Source organism: Protomyctophum bolini, assembly GCF_963924005.1.
Source record: "Protomyctophum bolini genome assembly, chromosome: 16".
NCBI classification, from domain to species: Eukaryota; Metazoa; Chordata; class Actinopteri; order Myctophiformes; family Myctophidae; genus Protomyctophum; species Protomyctophum bolini.
The window spans coordinates 9,943,605-9,964,637 of NC_137877.1; the positions used below are offsets into that span (position 1 = coordinate 9,943,605).

Below are 21,033 nucleotides of genomic sequence, written 5' to 3' on the forward strand. Positions count from 1 at the left end.
AGCTGAAATCGACATGTACATATGAAATAAATACTTAAACAAGTAGCTAGGTGTAATGTTAGAGACCACAGAAGTGAACCTTTCAAGCCTGTTTTCTCAATTCGCTGTTTTCTGCTTTCATATGAAAAAAAAACAGTCTCTCAGTCAAATTTGGTCACATATGTGTGTACGTGTGTTCGTCTGCTGAGGCTGTGTGGTGGACAAAGTATTCAATTTACTAATTTACTAATTACTAGTAAAAGTAGCTCAGTCAAAATGTTGCTCGTGTAAAAATACTTAAGTGCAAGCCAAAGTAAAAGTAGATTTTATATCAATGCACTGCTGTAATGTTTTCACAATGAATTTACAGAACCATACATGTAAGAGTTTGTTTTTGTTTTCGAACAAACTACATCGAACAGAAAGCATTTGAAATGTATGTTTTTTTTGAGCGGTGCCCATAACAGCTCCAATGAACAGCTAGTTAGTTTTTTGTCCGAAATCTCAAACATGGACGTCAGATAAGTCCATGGGTGTTTGTCACGCTGATGAGACGATCAGCATGCAGTGTGCTGTGGAGGCTCAATGTCAGAATGTTGACACCACAAGGCCCACTGCTTGCCATTAGGGGGAACCATTAAGCTTTGACCATGTATAAGCCACCCATTATCACACAAACAAGCACCAAGCGATGCTGCTAATAGCCCCCTGTGTGAAACAGGAACGGGGGCTGCTGAGTGGACTGCTGCAATTTTAACCTTGTAAAAATAGCTGACATTCAAGTGCCCAATGAGGAAATAATAAGACCCTTCCATGAATCCCTTAATTCAAGACATTCGTATGGAGAATGTGACATTTTGCTCCGGAAGCGAGACTTAACAGTGCAGAGGAGAGAGACCGACACAGATGCAGCGAGCCAGGCAGACAGACATACTGTTGATAGTATAAGATTGACTGAAAGACGGACTGATTGACGGCTTTAAAGGCTTTTGGCTGATTTATCCGAGTGATCAACAGACACCCAGATCCGTCTAGACAGATGAATAGAGCATACAGTAGACACAGAATGAACCCATGGGAAGATCAGATCCTTCCTGCAAGCGTCTGGTTCCAAAACAACTAACTCAGCATCTCCTCCAACTCACACCTCCATAATGGAAGACAGGATCAGGTTCTATAACCCATCAAAACCGGGGAAAGAATCTGTTCTACAAACATTTGTAGAATCGGCCTCAGGCCTTAAATGGGTTAAGAGAAGAGGACTCATATCCAACACAAGCACACATTTTCTCTGTACTAATTGGAACATTCTTGTCTGCCATTGTTTACTTCTTTTCACAATTACAGCATCTGAATCTGATATGCGCCATAAGGTACCATAAGTCAGCGCGTGCGTGCCTCTATTTAAGTGTGTGCCCCGGTCAGTTGAAGCAAAAGTTATAATAATTACCCGTTAGACGAATGTCAGACTATAGCATCTTCTACAAAGCAAATGACAGCTTCATTAACCTATCATAACAACACATGCGCACACTTTAATATAGACTAAGCAGGGGTCAACTGTCAAATTCGGATATGAAGCATTTAGCAGAAATGGCATTAAGAGCAGTGGTGTCATGCTCGTAGAACGCATGACAGTAATTTTTTTGACACACCGTGTCAAGTACTGTGCCGAATAAAATGGGCCTGGCTACTACTTTGCATATCAACAGGACAGCTTTAACTGTTTATACCTGAGCGCACGGTAAGCATGCACACTTACATAGGCTATGGCTCCAGTATATAGGCTACTGCTGCTGTGTGGTCTTGATCTGCACACACAAGAAGAATGCCTCCTCCACAACAGATTAATTCGTCCGAAGAAAACTTTTTAGTTTTTGCTAGTGTGCCGTAAAGACGTTTGTCTGACTAATTTAAGTCTACTTTTTGCGTTTGTGTCTAAAACTCTCTCATACACTATTTAACAATAGGCGTAGGTGTAGGCTATATCAGCTGTTCTGTGTGTTCTGTGTGTTACTGTTCTGCGATGCGCACATGCACGCACGCGCATGCATGTGGCGTCATTAAAAGTCTGTGGTACCAGTAAAGCAGAGTTTCAGCTAACCTGAACTACCAGTCAAATAGTCCTGGCTCTCCTTCCATCAGCAACTCTGACAACTCGCACCATCACAGCAGTATACGCCCGTTAAAAAAGGAGCAATGTGGGGTTTTTGTTTACAGTAAAGGCATAATAATCATCATGTTAATTAATTATTTAACCTACTGCGAGTATACACAGTATGCATTATCCAGATCCCTGCATTGCAGTTTCCCCGACATCCGTTATCACCTTTAGCGTAAGCCCCTATTTTTTGCGTATCAAAGATATAGCGTCTGCTAAAACACAAGACATTTCTGGGAGCCCGCATCACACATGCATTCCAGCGGCTATACTGTGAAAACACAATCTTCTTTTTTAAAACCATCTGGGGCTTGTTGGAGCTGGTATACCAGCTCTGCATTCAAAACTTGGAGAGTGGGATAATCAGATGCTATCACTTTGGATTGCCTCCGCATTGCTGTGCTCATCTCTATGCAAACTCCAACACACACACACACGCAAACACACACAGTCACACACACACACACACACACACACACACACACACACACACGATTGCAGCCGTCTTCAGTGGAGGTCTGTGATGAGGCAATTGGAGATAAACGATAAATACTGCGAGACAAACAACAGCGTCTTGGTGATTTATGAACGTCAGGATTCAAGTGAATTCGACGACTTTGAGACTTTCACCCGGCAGAAGAATGTGGCTGACTCAAACCTATCCATATTCAACAAGGACACTCTCTCTTCTTACCATGTGTGTATGCGTGTGTTTGTGCACAGTTAAGTTCAACACGCTGTGTGTGTGTGTGTGTGTGTGTGTGTGACTACATGTTTCCAATGCTATCCCGCGTGGTGAGCATAAATCCGAGGCGGTGGATCTGATAAAGCAGAGACAGGACACGTGCTGCAGTCAATGGTTCAAATGGCGATAATGGAAGTGAAAGCCACCCTGCGCCAAGGTTAAAAAACCCACAAAGTTATAAGCCTACGTCATCCGTATACATCCACTTTCAACCGCTTATAAGTAGTCGGGTCGCGGGGGCAACATGTCCAGTCTCCTTCCATGATAACGTGCATCGAGGACCTCCCTATAGGGAGACGCTCGGTAGGCGTCCTTACTAAATGCCCCGAAACCGTCTAAGCGTGGCTCCTTTCCAAGCGAAGAGGCAGCGTGGTCTACTCGCGTGACTGACCTTCTCACTCTGCGTTAGTTGTACTTAATTGTGCATGGGGTGTCACACACCGAAAGTATACAGGCTCACACACGACACATCTCAACTACGTTTGACTCGGGCGTCATTCAACTCAACTTGTAGTCTTCATCATATTGATGAGTTTTATCTTGACTTCTAGAGAAATATCTACAAATGAAATGCTACATTTGCACTTGCACATTGCACTTTGCATTTGACATCTGGTGCACTTGTGATATTGTTTCATGTCCACAATCTGTCAGCAACGTACTGTACCATGTACTGTTTTTGAAAAAATGTTGGCTGCAGTCATAATCCACCTCCATACATACTGTACATGCTGTCCCTTGTTGCTGTTGCATATGGTCCGAAAGTAATCGTGTTGTCAGTGCCATTACACAAATATAAATATATTGAGCTACAACAAACGCAACCAGATGGTAATGAATTCACGGAGAGAGATAGCACACAGTTTGTCCACTGGCCAAAATATTAGGTAAAAATCCAGATGGGTTGGAAAACACAGCATGATACATTGAAGTACAGTATGTACAGTTGTGACAGAAGCCTGCCGATGAAATCGGTCAGAAAACCAGGCCTTGAACATTGCAGGTTTTATGTAACGTTATCAAAGCAGTGTATCTGGGGACAGTAAATACAATTTAAATAAAAATTTAAATAAATAAACTACCGGTATCTCAGCGAGTAAGAGTAACTTGTGCACTGCTGAATTCAGTATCATCGCTTGTGTTCAGTTGTGATAAGTGTGTTGAACATTATTCATTCTGTAATTCTACCTAGTTGGCAAGGACAGCTATACAGTGGTCAACAGGATTTACACAAACACCTGGAGAGAGCATGTGGACACAGAATGAAAACCTAACACAGCACAGGTGTAATAAATTAATAAATTAAAACCCACAGTGCAGCGACGGCAGCAGCAGCCGCAGCAGCAGCACTTGGCTACCGTCTGGCAGTATATGGCAGAAATATGAGAAGGGAACGGCTGTAAAAGATTGTGAATGGAAGAGATACAGCCAGTGCAAGTCAAACGACCACTCCCTCTTTCCTCCTCCTCCTCCTCCGCACACAGACAGCGGCCTCTGTCCTCCCATGCCCCTGAACTGACTGACTGACTGGCAACCTCATTACTCAACAGAGAGACAATGGAGTCGTGAGGGGCAGGGCATGGAGAATAGAAAGCAGGAGGGTGGAGGAGACAGAGAGGACAGACGGAGAGATAGCGCTCTATATAGGTCCAGAGTGACTAATACAGTATGCCAGCCTGCATGCTTGCTTAGCCCATTCTGGTCGGGGGAAGGGAACCCCTATTGGTGTTTTAACTAAAGCATTATGTTATACTTTTTAGCTATTGAAAAATAGCAGATCTACAAGCTCGTAGCGCGCCACCGAGTGGCGCGTTACGAGCTTGTAGGTCTGCTATATATTTATAATTTTTTAATCGTGAAAATGCAGCACAAATCTTTGAATATATATTCTTTCAGAGTACTTTTTTTCATTATCACGACGTCAGGCCTAAATGGGTTAGAGAGAGAGATAGTAATCCACTGCAGCCGTGTATAATATGCATGGCGAGTCTCCGGGATAGGCAATAAACCACGTATACAAAAGGAGCCACTACTATAGGCAAGGCTCCCTGGATGATGTGATATAAAAAACCATTAAATCCACAGTCACGGAGGAGAGCTGCCAGGGGAATTGTGTTTCACTCTGCTTATTTGTTGAATGTCGAGAGCCAGAGAGAGACGCAGACAGAGGAGATGAGAGGTGTTCGTTGGAAGGAAAGGAAAGACTTAATAGAGTTCTGATGAAACTTCGGGATGCTTTTACTCATTATGCTGGTTCATGGGCTTGGGGGGCTGACAATGTGTTTCTTCCTCGCAATACTAACGGTTCAGGTTCAGGGTTACCCACAGAACACACACACACACTGCAGCTGGGTATACCACATTCTCAGTATGGCATTCCCATAGTTTACTGTTAGGTTTTATTTTGCTGAAGAGACTCAAAAGAGATGTAACTTAACAGAAGGATGATTCTGTCACGCGCACGCACACACACACACACACACACACACACAGACACACAGTCACACACACACACACACACACACACACACACACACACACACACACACACACACACACACACACACACACAGATGCAAGTGAAATATGAATATCATAGTTCATTCTTTTTCTACCTGCAGGTCTGCTGTCAATCACAAACCACTTAATATCTGACCACACGTCTACCTACAGTATATTATGTACCACACAACCAGTTGTTAGTACAGCATGTGTTTGTTATCACTGTGCATGTGACAAAATCTGCATCCTTCTGCAGCATCCAACAGAGGCCAAGGTCACCCTGGAGACCATCCCTCGATTTGGCTCCGAACGCAGAGATCATACAGGCTTAGGCCATTTTACCAAAGAGGTCTTCCTAACCATCCTAACCAGAGGTCTGGTTAGGATGTCCCCCCTCCCTTCCCCCCTTCCCTCGTTTATCCTTTTATCTTTTTAACCCTGTACTGTTATGTTTTGCTTAGTTTTTTTCTTAATAAAGTCTGTTCCTAGTGTTCCTACAGTATGTAAAGTGCTTTGGCTATTTAGAAAAGCACTAGATATAAATTTGAGCTATTATTATTATTATTATTATAAGTGAATTTGCGTAAAAACACCTCCCCTCTCTTTTTGCCTCTCCGTTTTCTTTACGTCTCCCGATCTCCCCAACACGAGACAGATGCAAACACAAAAGTAAAAATGGCTATTAATCATGTGGGTTTCATGTGCAGGAAATCAAGAGAGCCTTGAGAAGAACTGACTAATCAAAACAAGAGTATAGAGGAGAGTCAGCCTTTTGTGCTCTGTCTGTGTTTTTATGTGGAAAATGTCAAGTCTAAGGTCACGGTGCGTGTGCGCTGAGCAGAGAGAGAGAGAGAGAGAGAGAGAACAAAAACAAATAAGGCAATTCTACCCAACATTTTTCAACAATGCCCTTCGTGAGGTGCCGTGCTAACCAAGTTGTCGCGTTTTCTCCAAAATACATCACTTCCTGATATGCCGCAGGCAACAATGAGTAACCCAAACAACCAGTCTAGTCGGGGGAAATACCTTGACATCTCGATGAATGACATTGTTGTCATGGCAATACCGTAGCGCCTCGAGGATCTGTCTCATGTAGTGACTGAGGAGAGAGCAGAAAAAGCGCTGTCACGGCAATGTCACACACACAAGAGAACGGCACAAATGACACCGTTCAAAGCCATTTGAACGTGTTCATCCGCATGTCAATGTCAATATGATATACAGCAATAACGGTTGAGAACGTGACGTTCTGCATTGCGCTATGTGTGTACCAACTTTATCGAGGAGTGATTTGGAGCGGTTATTATGAGAGAATAAATTATGCACAAATAAATTACCTGGCAACTGCTTCACTGTAGACAAAGCCGGCATCTGCTCTCTTTACAATCTCAAAGCACAGGTCTGCTCCGTCCATGCTGAGAGAGAGAGAGAGAGAGAGAGAGAGAGAGAGAGAAGGCAAGGAAAGGGAGGGTGGAAAGAGAAGAGAAGGAGGTCAGTGTGACATAAAGGTCGGTGCAGGCGTCCAGGAGGAAAGGAAAGGTCACTCTTATTAAAACACAGTTTGTCTCTGGCTGCTTGTAGAGGTGAATAGGGAGGCATGGCGAGAGAGAGCGAGAGAGGAAGGCCAGTAATAGTGCGTGTGTGTGTGTGTGCGTGTGTGCGTTTCAGTCAGAAACTCTGAACAGAACCTTAACATAAGGAAACGATATATAGTATATAAGTATTTCACGGAGACTAAACTATTTGTGAACAGTAGTAATGCAGCTCCACGATATTAATCGAGTCCCCAGGAGCCGGATAAGGATATATTACTGTAACTAAGAGGTTTATATAGCGCTTTGCATTGAGAAAGCCCCCTGCACATTAATTGACAATAATAACGATGTGGCTCTCAACAGCTTCTCAGAACAGTTAAGAACCAGATTGTTGCTGGAGGTGACGGCGTGGTGGCTCGATGCGCAGGCCAACGGTGCCTCGTCACAATCGATGCCGTCAGGGATGGGCATTAAGCCACACAGCATCCACTCAATTTAGCCTACTTAGCTTACTTACACAACTACACTGAGCATGCTACGAAAACACACATTGTGTGTGTGTGTGTGTCTAAGCCAGTCATTCACCAAGCAGGGACACGGACTCTCGTATCGCTCTTCCCTTCATTCTCACCATTATCTATAAAGTGGCCAGTCAGCACCATCGCTGTGTGCCTCTACACCAATTAAAAAGGATTGTTAAGTCGGACGTGGCCACTGTTACACGGCCATATTCTATGCTCTCCTGCACTGTCAAATCCTCAGTTAATGCAAAAAATAGCATAATAATACAATCTTGCAAAGCGTTGAAAATGCGACGCTCTTTTCTCGGCTGTATTTAAAAAAAACAATCACACCCGTGTGAAGTGAGGGGCGCTCTTATCATTGTACATCATCCGTTTGCTCGTCTACATGTATGACGTAAATTCTCCATTCATTGTCAATGGGAATGTAATGTTTGTGTAAGACAAAGATCTACACTAAAGCTGAATATAGGAGGGGCTAGCGCTGTCATATTAAAATGATATATTTTTTACTATTGATTAAATTGATTAGTTTGATTAACTGTTGCGAGCCTACAATTGACCCATTGTGCCACTTGCGTGTGCAATGTGCATGCAGTAGGCTACTGTACATGTGATCTATGTGGGCTTGTGCATGCCGGCCCGAAGCGAGGGCTCAAAAAAAATGAGCTTGTCACATTTTTGGGGTAAAGTATCCCTGGCTGCTGCACCAAGGCCTACCAACTATATGCAAAAGACTCCAGGACTTGCACGACGATCGGTGATAATGGAATTAAATGATAAAGGAATTAGTTCTGGAAGGAGGGAAGAGAGGACGAGATATGGAGAGGTTCTGTGTATGTGTGTGTGTTGCTTTGAGATGAGCTGGCGGGTGTGAAAAAAAATCTTAAATCTAATCTCAGCCCTTCTTATAACAGACTGTTTTGACACTCAACGGATTCCCTCTTGTCCTTCCTTTTCTCCTCTTTTCTCTGTCTACTCATCGTCGCTCTCTTTCCTTCCATTCAGTTCTCTCGGTTAACAAGCTTTCTCATCATATACCGCCACCAGCACTGGATATGAGAACCACCACCATGGGGGTCTCTCTCCGCCTCCATCGCCAGTCTCAATTTATACTCCGTCCTTTCAGCCTCTTCTGCCAACCAACCTCCTCCCTTCCCATCACATCACGCCACCCCCCACCAGCCTTGTTCACGTTCACCTGCTGTGGTTACTGTACATACTGTACCACCCCCTATCAACCATGGCTTCCTCCCTCTGACATTTTGACACCCGTTTTCTTCGCACGCTGGCTTTCAATGTCTGATCTGAGGACCCCCAGTTGGGGGTCCTTGATGGGGTTCCATCATGGGACTAGCCTGGCTAATAAGCCAAACTAATATCACACTGTCGTGTGTATATATATATATATATATATATATATATATACGGCTGATTCGTGTCTGGCTTATTAGCCAGGCTACCATATTATGGGACCCCCAGCTAAATTAGATTTGTTAATATTAGCATAAAATCACACACGTGTGAACTGAGTGGTGCAATTCCCCCCCCCCCCTCTCTCTGTCTCTCTCTCTCTCTCTCTCTCTCTCTCTCTCTCTCTCTCTCATTACACAGCACTACCCCTCCCTCTGTTTCTGCCGCCCCCTACTGGTATAAATCGGTAACATACTCAGGCTCATGTACACAGGTACACAGGTGTACACACAGGTAGGTACATGGACATTGCTGATTGTAGGAGTGGTTGCACCACTCAAAAATCTATTGACCCACTTTATTTTATAGCTTATACAGAATCAAAAGAAAAAGTGTTGAAAAATGTGGAATATTTTAGAAAAAAGTGGAATTATTTTGAAAAATGTGAACGGCAAATTGTTCCCCCCAGGCACAAAGTCTTTCAGATGGGGGTCCACTCCACGGCCATGAACATGAATGTGTGGGTCCTTGACATGGAAATGTTTGAGAATCACAGATTTAGCATCATGGTGGGAAAACTGTGGAAGTGTGCGGGGAAAAAGGGGAGACTCACTATTCGAAGACCATGTAGAGCATGCCGTCTGAGCTGTAGGTCTCCAGCAGCTCCACGATGTGGGGGTGCTTCAGCATGTGGCAGATGCTGGCCTCCCTCTTCAGGTCTGAGAACACACACACACACACACACACACACACAGGTCAAGACAGATTCCGCTAACAGTAATTACACATGTCATGTTGTTGTTAAATAGAAATAAACACAGAAGCACCCGGAAGGAAGTGGACTAAGAAAGTGGAGCAGCCAAACTGAATTCCTGTTTTACACACAAAAAAAGGAGGTTGTACCCCACAACTTCCCAAGAGAGGCAAAAATAAATAATTTATTTTTGTGTAAAACTTTTTTATGTGGAGAGGCTCCTTCGGAGAGGTGGAGAGGTTCACGCATGCACGCGATCGAAATAACCTATTTAATGTGTACTGTACCGTAGGCCTATTTATTAACCCACAATCGAATGCTATTCTATTTAATTTAATTTACTTGCATAATAGGAACACTTTAGTGCTTAGTGCCTTTAGTGGGTTTTTTTCATAATACATTTACCTTGCAGACGTCACCTCACCTCTGTAATTTAATTCATAAAAAACCTACAATATACAATCTCTCTAAATAATAGAAAGGTTTTCTTCCACAGCATCCCTATAACAAGGGAGCAGAACCAAAGGGAATCCTTCACATTGACACAATTTGACGCCTTCGTCTTTAACCCATTTTGGGCCGGGAACCCCTTTTGTTATAATTTAGCTATTGAAAAACAGCAGATCTACAAGCTCATAGCGCATACGAGCTTGTAGGTCTGCTATTTTAGAAAAATCATGAACAAGCTTTGAATATATACTCTCTCAGAGCGAACGTTTTTCACTCAAATCTTTGCTTCTGGGAGGTGGGTCCCTGAAACAACACATTTTCAGGTGGGGATCAGCGGCCAATTTCATATGGTTTTGGGGGTCCTTGACATGAAATATTCAGATCCACTGATATAGAAACATGAGGTTTTTCAGAAAAAATACATTTTTCGTCAGGCCTAAATGGATTAACCCCCGTTGGAGGTGAAGCTGAATCTCGCAGCACTCGCAGCTCGACGATTAAAAAAACGCCTTTGCACGTCAGAAAGCCCGAGATGTGGCTTTCATGTTGCCTAGCGCTTATACCGCTCACAGGCCCCTAATGCAAAATGCAGAACTGCACAGTGCTCTAATTAGGGTCACGCCATCGCGGGCTGCTCACATTGCAATGACACAGACAAGACGTTATGTGAAACGGCAACAGGTCTGTCTGCAAAATAATTCCAAAATAATTCCAAAATAATGATGCTTGTTTAGCTCATTACTTACAGTGTCAGTGTTCAGTGCTATACCCATGGCAATGAGCTTATCCCACTTCACCACTTTTCAACCTATCTTCATATAATAGGTCCTCACTAATAATCATGAAAACAATGGTGCAATTTCTTTCTACTCGGTCTGTGTCTCATAGGAGGGCTGTGGGCAGTTCAGAAACCGTCGTCCAGTGACATCATCGATGGGGAATACAAGCTAAAAGAAACTGCAGGCTTTCTAGTCCTGAAAAGTTGCAATGCGAAAATGGAAGCCATCGTTCTCACGATAATCGAAAAAATATATCTGCCTAATGATGATGTCACTGGAAGACGGTTTCTAAACTGCCCACAGCCGTCCTATGAGACACAGACTGAGTAGAAAGAAATCGTGCCATTTTTTCATGATTATTAGTGAGGACCTATTATATGAAGATAGGTTGAAAAGTGGTGAAGTGGTCCTTTAACCCATTTAAACCCGAGGACGATTCCACAAAATGACATTAAATATGTAGTTCCAGAGACCTCCCAGAAACAAAGATTTGAGTTCAAAACGTTCGCTCTGACAGAATATATATATTCAAAGAATTGCGCCACATTTTCACAAAAATGCAGATCTACAAGCTCGTAGCGCGGCACTCAGTATTTTTCAATAGCTAAAGCATAACATAATGCTTAAAACACCAAAAAGGGGTTCGCGCCCAATGAGTAAATTAGCTCTGAAAGGCAAGGGTTAACAAGGGGAGAGGGGAGATAGCTACATGTGTGTGTGTGTGGGGGTGTCACTGGTCACTGGAGAAGAACAGCTACTGCTACGAAGAATACAAAACAGTGTCCTTTTAAAAGATGACAGACTTACAATAACAATAAAAATAAAATATCACAGGAAGACAGAAAATAGCTAGATGTCACATGAGGGAGCCTGAGAGTTGTGACAAGAGTGATCTTCCTGGGGACATGCAACGGAATAGCTTGAACCAATCAATATTATTTCCAACACCCGACTCTCAGGAATGCAAATGGTGAATTGTTCTGTCATTTTTAAACAGGATGGATGGAGGGTGCAGATATTGAGTATAAACCCTGGAGTCTCCATATTGGATACAAAGCCAACGTAGAGCTAATAAGTGTGCAATGCATGGACATTTCTCTACATGTCCAATGTACTGTAGGAGGCTGCAGTGATCTGGAAAGGGGGGTTCAATGTTGACCACAGTGCAACATTATGTATTTAACACAGTGGGAGTTGTCATTAGCCATTGCACATTACATGTCTAAAACTGTGTTTGTGCAGTCATATAACTTCATGAATGCTTATTTTTGCAAGCCCTGTCCTAAATATTAGGCAATAATATGTGTGCAAATGTGTATACGTGATATGTTTGTTGCATTTGCCGTCTTGTTTACTTACTTTGCCATCATTTTTGTGGCTATACGTTCACTATAACTATATGTTCTGCTCCCATCATCATCATCATCCCCATAACACTATTGTATCCACCAGGCCAAAGGCGTGGCCGAGACTATGTTTTCACCCCTGTCCGTCCGTCTGTGTTCACTGTACAGCATAATCTCAGCTAATCGACGTAGCCTGGCCTGGCCATACTTCTTTGTCACCGGCAGATACGCATCTGGCCACTGCGAGGCTATGACCGACGAGAAAGCAGGAGGCAGATTTTTGTTTAGTTTGCACGCACATTCCCATTAAGTCATATCTCTTGAACTGTAGGTCGGACCATCAAAATCTATTCCCTGGGTTCCTTGGATCACGACGCAACTGTTTGTGCGAGATTATTATTTTCTGCCATAGTGCGTTTTCTTAAAAACACAAACAGTTTGTCCAAAACTCACACAAATCGGTATACATTATCTCTGGGGTCATGTCACGTGATCAAGATGTACGAGTCAGATTTTTCTGATGCCATTCCAATTCCAATTGGCTATGACATTCAAAGTTTGCAGCCCTGGGTAGGCAACCCTGGGTAGGTAGAGCACACTTTTCTAGTTCATATTGATTTAGAGGAAAGGTTTCCAACTTTACCATACCACCTTCTCTCTCATTCATTCTCTTCATTTCTACCCCAGTGCGTTGCACTCCGTTTACAAACACTCAAAGGAGCACAATTACAAAAAAACCTGCAATTGCGTTTAATCCTTTTGTAGGATACAGTAGTACAGTATGTACAGATACATTTTCCTGTCAAACAATCAATCAATCCTCCATTCTTCCTTTTACTTATCCAAAAAGCGGAGAATCCAACCATCCTTCATCTCTCCATCAACACAGCCATCAATCCCTCCCGTCCACCCACCCATCCATCATCCTTCTCTACCATCCAACATCCATCTGTTCCAATAGGTGTCTGTCTGTCTGTCTGTCTGTCTGTCTGTCCTCCTGGCAGACAGCAGCTATTCTGAGAGAGCAGGCTTGACGCTGGAGGCCAAGTACAGACATACTGTATATCACATATACATAACCTTTTCCACCTATATGCACACGCTCAAAACTCATTCCCCTGAAAACGCATTACCGAGCACTCTTAACTGCATTAACTTTTAATATCCTCTTCTTCTGCAATATTGCACGCTCATAATATATTCCACCTTCCCCAGCATGGCATTCCCATGTTTAACCGTTGGCACATTTATTGCACTGAAGAGATGCGAAAGAGACTCACGCGCACGCACACACGCACACACTTTTTCCAAGGATGTGCTGACATTTAATTAAGCCCTGAGTTGAAGTCATGGGTGTGTGTGTGTGTGTGTGTGTGTGTGTGTGTGTGTGTGTGTGTGTGTTGCTCCTGGACTCTGCGCTAACATTAAGCTCATCCTCAGAGGACCAACACAAGGCTACTCTAGCTCTGCACATGATGCTAATGCTACTAAAGCTGGGGATAAGTGGCTACCTTGAGGCTAAACTCTCCTCCCGCCTGCATCTTTAACGCTGTCTGGCGGTCCCCCCACCAGTCTCACCCCCCCCACCAGTCTCAGTAAAACAATAGTTACTAGGCTGGGACGACACAGATACAATATTAACAATGCCAAAAACACAACCACAAGACTGGTGCAACATTTCATGGCTCACGGCATTGAAGCTCTAAAATGCGCTGGACTTCAACACAATCCTAACTGGACAGTAGGACAAAGACGTTTTAATGAAAAACAGTGGATTAAGAACCTCAACACGGATTTTCCTGGAGGCTTAAACATGCCTAAAATCAGATCTTGAACTCTACAAAACTTAAACTCAGGATTAAACTGGAGAAATCTAAAAGTGATTGGATCAGACTTCCTTCGGATACATGGCGAATGCATTTATTCCTTGCATTGTGCCTACACATGTTGCGACCGCAGGTCGCAACATGTGTAGGCACAGTGCACTGAAGTCTTTTAATTCCCCCCCCCCCCAGTCCCCCCCGCACACCCACTGACACCACCAGTCCCATGGACGCTCAAATCAAATGCTTGTCTGTGCAAAAGGGAAATAAAGGCTTAAACGGAACGCTCCTTGTCTATCTTGCCGATGTATAGCATATGGTGATGTGAATACTAGTCCATGAGCCAGTTTCAACCAAAAAACCTTTCTGACAATAATTTGTGCCACAGGTAATCACAATAATGAATTACTCTTTCTCAAACTAAAATTATCTTTACAAAAACGAGCGTGCATTGGAAACAAGTATTTTTTTCCCCGAATTTAAGGTGTATACAAATTACAAAAAGATACTGTACTAAATCAAGAAAGAATCCTTAGCTTATTCTTCCTTTTCTTACACATATAGCCTATCCTTAGCAAAAAATGCCTTTAAGTTTCACCAGGCAACAGGAATGAAAAGGAGAGCAGAATTAGAAAAGCAAGAAGCAGGAGAGAGAGAGGGAGGAGAGTGAACAGATGTGATCTCTACGGTGGTCTGTGTTTCTCCTGCTGAGAGTCAAAGCCTGCATCTGATGGAGGCCGTGGTACTAAAACTAGATCACACAGTGTGTGTGTGTGTGTGTGTGTGTGTGTGTGTGTGTGTGTGTGCGTGTGTGTGTGTGTGTGAGTGAGTGTGTGCGTGTGCATGCGGGCGCGCGTGAGTATGTCCGTGTGAGAGTGCGTGAGTATGTGCACGAGTGCGCGTACACGTTCACAATGTGTGAGGCCTGCGTGCGAGTTTAAAATGGGTTGGTCAACAACCATATTGTTACTCTAGCTGCCATACCACCTGGGGAAGTGGAGAAGACAGCAAAGTGGAGAGAGGAAAGTAACGCAGAATGCGGTAAGGAGAGTAAATAGTGGAACAGACAAGACGGATGTCCAATACAAAAACCACCAGGGGCATATAGCGCCCTCTAGCGGCACTGGCAGTGATGTCAGCCTTCGGTTCTCTACTGCTACTCTGGCCCAATGTGGAGAAGAAAGGAAAGTGAACGTCAAAGGATAATGTGGAGGAAGTGGAGAGGAGAAAGTGGAGTAGAAAAGAAAGAGATCCCGTAGGTGGACAAGAAAGAAGTGAGTGTGAACTGTGGAGAGCAAAGGGGCGCGTGGAGAAAGAGTCGGAGAAATAGAGCTGTGAGTGAGAGTTAGGGGGGCAGAAAAGACTTGTGTGTGTGTGTGTGTGGGGGGGGGGGGGGGTAATACACAGCTGGACTAGTGGGAGAGACGAGAAGGGAATAGGAAGAGAAGCAGGGAGATTAAGGAGCGGAGAGCATGGTGGAACATGATGAATTCTACTCATTCTTCTGGCTAGCTTTTCTCCCTTCATTCCTTCAGAGGCCTGACCTATTGGCCAGACAGACCTCCGGAGCTGCCCACTTGTACGTGTGTGTGTGTGGGCTCTGGGCTCTCCCACGTGCACGTGTGAGATAAAGGATTCTGTTCGTTTATATGTACTGTACTTGTATGTGTAGTGTATGTCTCTTTGTGTTGGGGTGTGTGCAATGTGTACTGTATGTCAGTGTGATACAAAATGTCCTCTGTGTGTGTGTGTGTGTGTGTGTGTGTGTGTGTGTGTGTGTGTGTAATATCAGAAGGCCCTGGGAGTCTTCAGAGAGAGAGAGAGAGAGAGAGAGAGAGAGAGAGAGAGAGAGAGAGAGAGAGAGAGAGAGAGAGAGAGATTGAGTAGAGCAATAGAGTGTATCTGAGTGATTATTGGTGCCACAGTACATTAGAAGCTGTTAACTCAAGTGAAACTGTGTTCTGTTGGATATAACATGACCGGCTGGTGTGACGACCACATATTATTCAATTGTATTGTAATGTATTGTATGCACAAAAGCACAGGCATAATTTGACACGAGTGGGCGCACACACACATATCCACATTCAATGGTCCAATTTAGATGTAATTTACATTCTCAGAGTTAAATTGATGTAAACCCATTCAGATCTACAAGCTCGTAGCGCGCCACCGAGTGGCGAGCTACGAGCTTGTAGGTCTGCTATTTTTTTAAATCGAAGAACGACTGACATAGAAACATAGCTTTTTCAGAAAACTGTCAGGATGTAGAAGACATTTTTAGAATCTGATCTCAGGTCAGAATGGGTTAAAAAGTGTGTAGGGTTGTGAAGAAATTAATTAACTAGCGAATAGGCAGAGGTTTCAGGCCAGCTAAGAAATGAACCAAGAAATCCACATCATTTCTACTCTGGTGGAAAAACTGAATTTCTGATGTAAAGTGAAATGGGGGTTCTGTCATTCTAACTGCCGCGAAAGCTCTTCAGATTGATTCTCACAGCGTGCTTCTAAAAACTCAACTGACAGGTTCAAGAACAACCACGGATGTGACGAGTGTTGGAATAATATGAACGTTTCAGAGCGGTTTATCTCCAGACTCCAGAATGGCAGGGTGCCAGTCCCTGGCAAATTGACTGAGTCATCTCTGATTACATTTGTAATTTTAAATACTGTACGTACCCTCATACCTATAGCTTGGAATTCTCAGCTCACACGTCAGGAATGGGGGGGGGGGGGTTTGTAGGAGATGCTGACAACGCAGGAATAGGCAAAAAATAATAATCTGTCACTTACAGTACTTCAACGGAACTGATGAAATGTCGGAGATTACCAGCCCTCTCGGATTTTGCTCAATAGATTTCCTGCTGTGATCTTATACGCTTTAGAAGGCCAGTCAACATTTCCAAGTGCTCGGCAGAGTCAGTCGAGTTTAAAAACAAGTTATGTTCATATGCCAACTGGCATCAAAACACTAAACTTCACGTTATGGGGATGTACTGTAGCGATACAGTACACTGGGGGTGGAGGGGAAATGTCACAGGAAAGCAGGGTGAGCCTTGTATAATCCAACATTAAGTCTAACTGGTAATTATCTGTTGGATGGAAATGTCAGGGCCAAACACCTAAAGTCCCAGAGAGTTCTCAGTGCAGTTGCTGCCGGGTGTTCACACGTCCTTTTGGATCTGCTGTTTAAACCCATTTTGACCGGAGATCAGATTCTAAAAATGTCTTCTACATCCTGACAGTTTTCTGAAAAAGCTATGTTTCTATGTCAGTAGATCGCAAAGGCTGTGCAGGTATGGCATGCCCCTAAACATTATGTCATTTCATTTTTTGGCATCTCCCACTTGAATTACTTGATTGACTTTGATTGATTGACAGACATCCTGTCAGCTCAAACCCACAATGTGAGTGTGTGTGTGTGTGCGTGTGCGTGTGCGTGTGCGTGTGCGTGTGCGTGTGTGTGTGTGTGTGTGTGTGTGTGTGTGTGTGTGTGTGTGTGTGTGTTGCACCACTCACTCCTGTGTTCACACGGGTGAACACAGGAGGCATACCCTGGCCTGGGATAACGTCTAGCTCTAAACTAATATATTTTAATACTTTCATTCCAGCAAAAATAGCAAGACCACACAGAGTGTGTGCAGGTCACAGCACTCAGTTTGAGACCTACAGTACAGTACAGTACAAGGCACATATGATATTGTTTCTGCTGCGGCTATTTTGGCAACACTGGACTCGCCTGACAAACTGGCGGAGAGTTATAATTCAAGTGTAACACCCCAAAGAACTTAATGAGTTAATGAAAGACCTGAAGGTGGAACGAGAGAAAAATAAATACTAGAGTAATTCCCCCTCAAATTATAGTGTAGGAAATACACATTATTAGATGGAATTAGAATGGAAAGCCGGGGCTTTTGTGAGGCCCGTCGCCCCCTTGTAAATGAAACCGCTGCTCTTTTTTGTCAGCCGTTTCTGAATGTTAAATATCCTGTCGTAGCAGACAAAAGGCCACCGGTAACTCTTCACACAGACCACGACGGCGCACTGAGACGTGAACGCACGGACAAGGAAAAAAAAGGTGGGGGTTGAATTGAAGGACCGCTTCTCGTTGCTTTCTAAAAATACCTGGCTGGGATATATGTGCTGTAGTAAACCTGTCTCACAGAAGACTGCCCACTTTCCCCCCATACTGCTGTCTCCAGAGATTCCACCTTGCACTCCGTCTCCTCTCCTGGCTAATTTATACTCCAAGTCTATTGTATGGGTGTTTGTTGCGTGCCGAAAATAGCCAATGTACAAGCGACACGACACGACACGATACGGTGCATTGTGAAGATTTTCCCCCGCAACGTGACAACGGCATGCATCAAAGTATAAATCAGTCTTTTTGTGCTCCCTTCTTCTTCTTCCGTTCAATAGAACGCTCACTCACACTCCACATCTCTCAAATCGATCCACTGTAAACTCTTGTTCCCGCGGCTCTCTCTCTCTCTCTCTCTCTCTCCTGCCATCTCGCATCTCATTGTGTGGTTCATTCATACCATGGAGCAACTGGCGGGCCCACATGCCCCCCCCCCCCCACCTTCACTTAATGCCTCAGGTTAATATCAGAATACCGATGTGTTATTGATTTCAGCTGTTACAATTCCAAACATGACCCGCGCTTTTGTATGTCCAATGTGTTTGGATTTAGTTCATAAAGTGAACATTATAAAAAAAAATCTAAATAAAGTACTGATCATAAAAAAATATATATATATATATAAAAAAATAAAAAATAAATAAAGTGAACATTAAATTAATTTGAAATGAAATGAAAAGGTTATTTTTTCAGGATTCCAATAAAAAAAGGCCAATTTTTTTTTAAGGATTTCAATTCAAATATAGCAAAAGAAAAGCTGATCAACAAGCTCAAAACGTGTCTCGGTGGTGCGACGCATTTTGAGCTTGTAGTTGCCCAGCCCTGGTGTGGTTGTATCTGACCAGAATCCCGATAGGTGCACATGGTCAACAGCATCACCGTTCTGTGGGACTAGTATTGACACAACACCTCACCAAGCCCTGGATGACTTGGCATGTTGCACCAGAAGAACATCACGGGGTGCACGCTTGCTTTGCCCTCTCGGTCACCTCGCACCTCGCCGTGTGACATGTTTTGAGTTGAGTCAGGCGGAAGTCAACAATCAACTGATCATTATCGTCAGCCTGTGAAAAGCTTTTGATATTTATGAGCTAACAGAAACGAGAGTAGTCCAACTGTGTGTGTGTGTGTGTGTGTGTGTGTGTGTGTGTGTGTGTGTGTAGTGTAGTGTACTGTGTACACATGCGTATACCTTCTGTGCTGAGCCCAGGGCTGGAGGTGAACTGGGCCACATCGACAATCTTTACAGCAAATTGCTGTCCTGTCTCTCTGTTGATGCATCTTCTCACCACACTGAACGGTCCTCTGCGGGAGACAAACACAGACACACACAGTAGGTTAACATCGTGACATCAATCACGTTCAGAATTTAATCCATTCTGACCTGAGATCAGATTCTAAAAAATGTCTTCTACACATCCTGACAGTTTTCTGAGAAAAAGCTATGTTTCTATGTCAGTGGTTCTTTGATTTTTCAAAAATAGCAGACCTATACAAGCTCGTAGCGCGCGGGGTTCACGCCCAAAATGGGTTAAATCTCCGTACCAGACCGACCAAACAGTTTTTCTCTCCCAGGTGGTCAGAGCCTTAGTGATGAAGTGACGGATTGGTCGGTCCGTTTGGTCGACAGACTCGGCACACGGGCGGGGGAACCTTCGATTTTTAGAGACAGCCACTACTACGCTTTCATCTCTGAGAGACTATGGGGGGACCGTACCGACAAGTCTCAGAGTTTAAAAAAAAACACTCCAAATTTCCCTGTGTGTACACCACTCTAAAAACCACTCTAGAAAAACACAAGAGTTTGCTCTTCAAACTCAGTTCACGTCAGGAATTATTACATAACCGGATCACAACAACAGCAAAGCTTATGGAAGGATGGAAAGATAGCGTTATACGGACATCAAGGCCGATTAAGTATAGACACACTCTCTCTACCCCAAGAGGCATGCATGGACGAAAACAAGAGCATAATGCAGTTGTGCAGTTGGGGGTAACTGACCCTGAGGCTCTTGTGGGAAGAAAGCTGTGTGTGTGCGTGCGTGTGAGTGGGTATACATCAAGCATTTCTAGCTGCATACGCTACTAAAGCATGTACACAACAACAAGCGAGCATTGCAGTTTGGTTCTCTTGGCCGAGGTCAGACAGCTCACAGATTGAATCATCCCTCCTGTGTTTAGGTTGTGTATTATCCCATTCAGCGGCTAGACAAATAAGAGGTCTAAACTTCTCATTGCACCGCTGGTTGGAACCAACAGGCCAACAGCAGGCCACACGGTCACAGTTCAGTACAGACTGCCCACCAGACTTGATAAAAAAACCTTCCGACTACTGCTGCTGCTCAGAAGACAGGTCTAAAAGGGCTTGACATAGAGAGGCTGTGGAAAGGTGACGGACTGACGGTGTAGCCGTGTACATGTAGCCTATATAAAAGAGTAAAAGTAAAAGAGAGAGAGGCCTGGGCCGTGGCTCAGCGGTCCAGGCACCTTGGCTGGTAATACAGTTTGGCAGTGTGGCCGCGGGTTCGACTCCCCATCCCGACGGCCTTTACTGCATGTCATCCCCCCGCCCATCTCTCTCCCCCATTTCCTGTCAGCCTACTGTCTGTCCCTCCATAAAATATATAAAATAAAGGTGAAAGCCAAACAAAAAAAGAAGAAGAGTACTGACTGAGATAACCTCAGTATTGGGGTAACAGAGCGAGGTCACCGGCGGTGATTACATTAATGATCTATCGTTCATTGAAATTTGAGGAAGGTGTGCTCATTTGAAGCTTGTTGAGCCAGAAGTGTCAAAGGAGAGAAACATCTCAAAAGCTCAAAGTCATGCTTAGACGACAACAGTCTCTAGAGGAAACGGCAAAAATCAGATATGCCCCATGCT

At 43.9% G+C, this 21,033-nt stretch overlaps 1 protein-coding gene across 7 annotated transcripts in view; it reads right to left on the minus strand.

Annotated features, from left to right (window-relative positions):
• caska (calcium/calmodulin-dependent serine protein kinase a) overlaps nucleotides 1-21,033 on the minus strand; it is a 135,731-nt gene that overhangs the window by 60,066 nt on the left and 54,632 nt on the right. For all 7 annotated transcript variants that reach the window (XM_080785456.1, XM_080785454.1, XM_080785452.1 and 4 more), the window contains exons 2-5: nucleotides 19,342-19,454; nucleotides 9,470-9,575; nucleotides 6,725-6,802; nucleotides 6,414-6,486 (exon numbers count right to left, since the gene is read on the minus strand). In XM_080785456.1, the coding sequence (XP_080641582.1) occupies nucleotides 6,414-6,486; nucleotides 6,725-6,802; nucleotides 9,470-9,575; nucleotides 19,342-19,454 (370 nt within the window). The remainder of the gene's footprint in view (nucleotides 1-6,413; nucleotides 6,487-6,724; nucleotides 6,803-9,469; nucleotides 9,576-19,341; nucleotides 19,455-21,033) is intronic.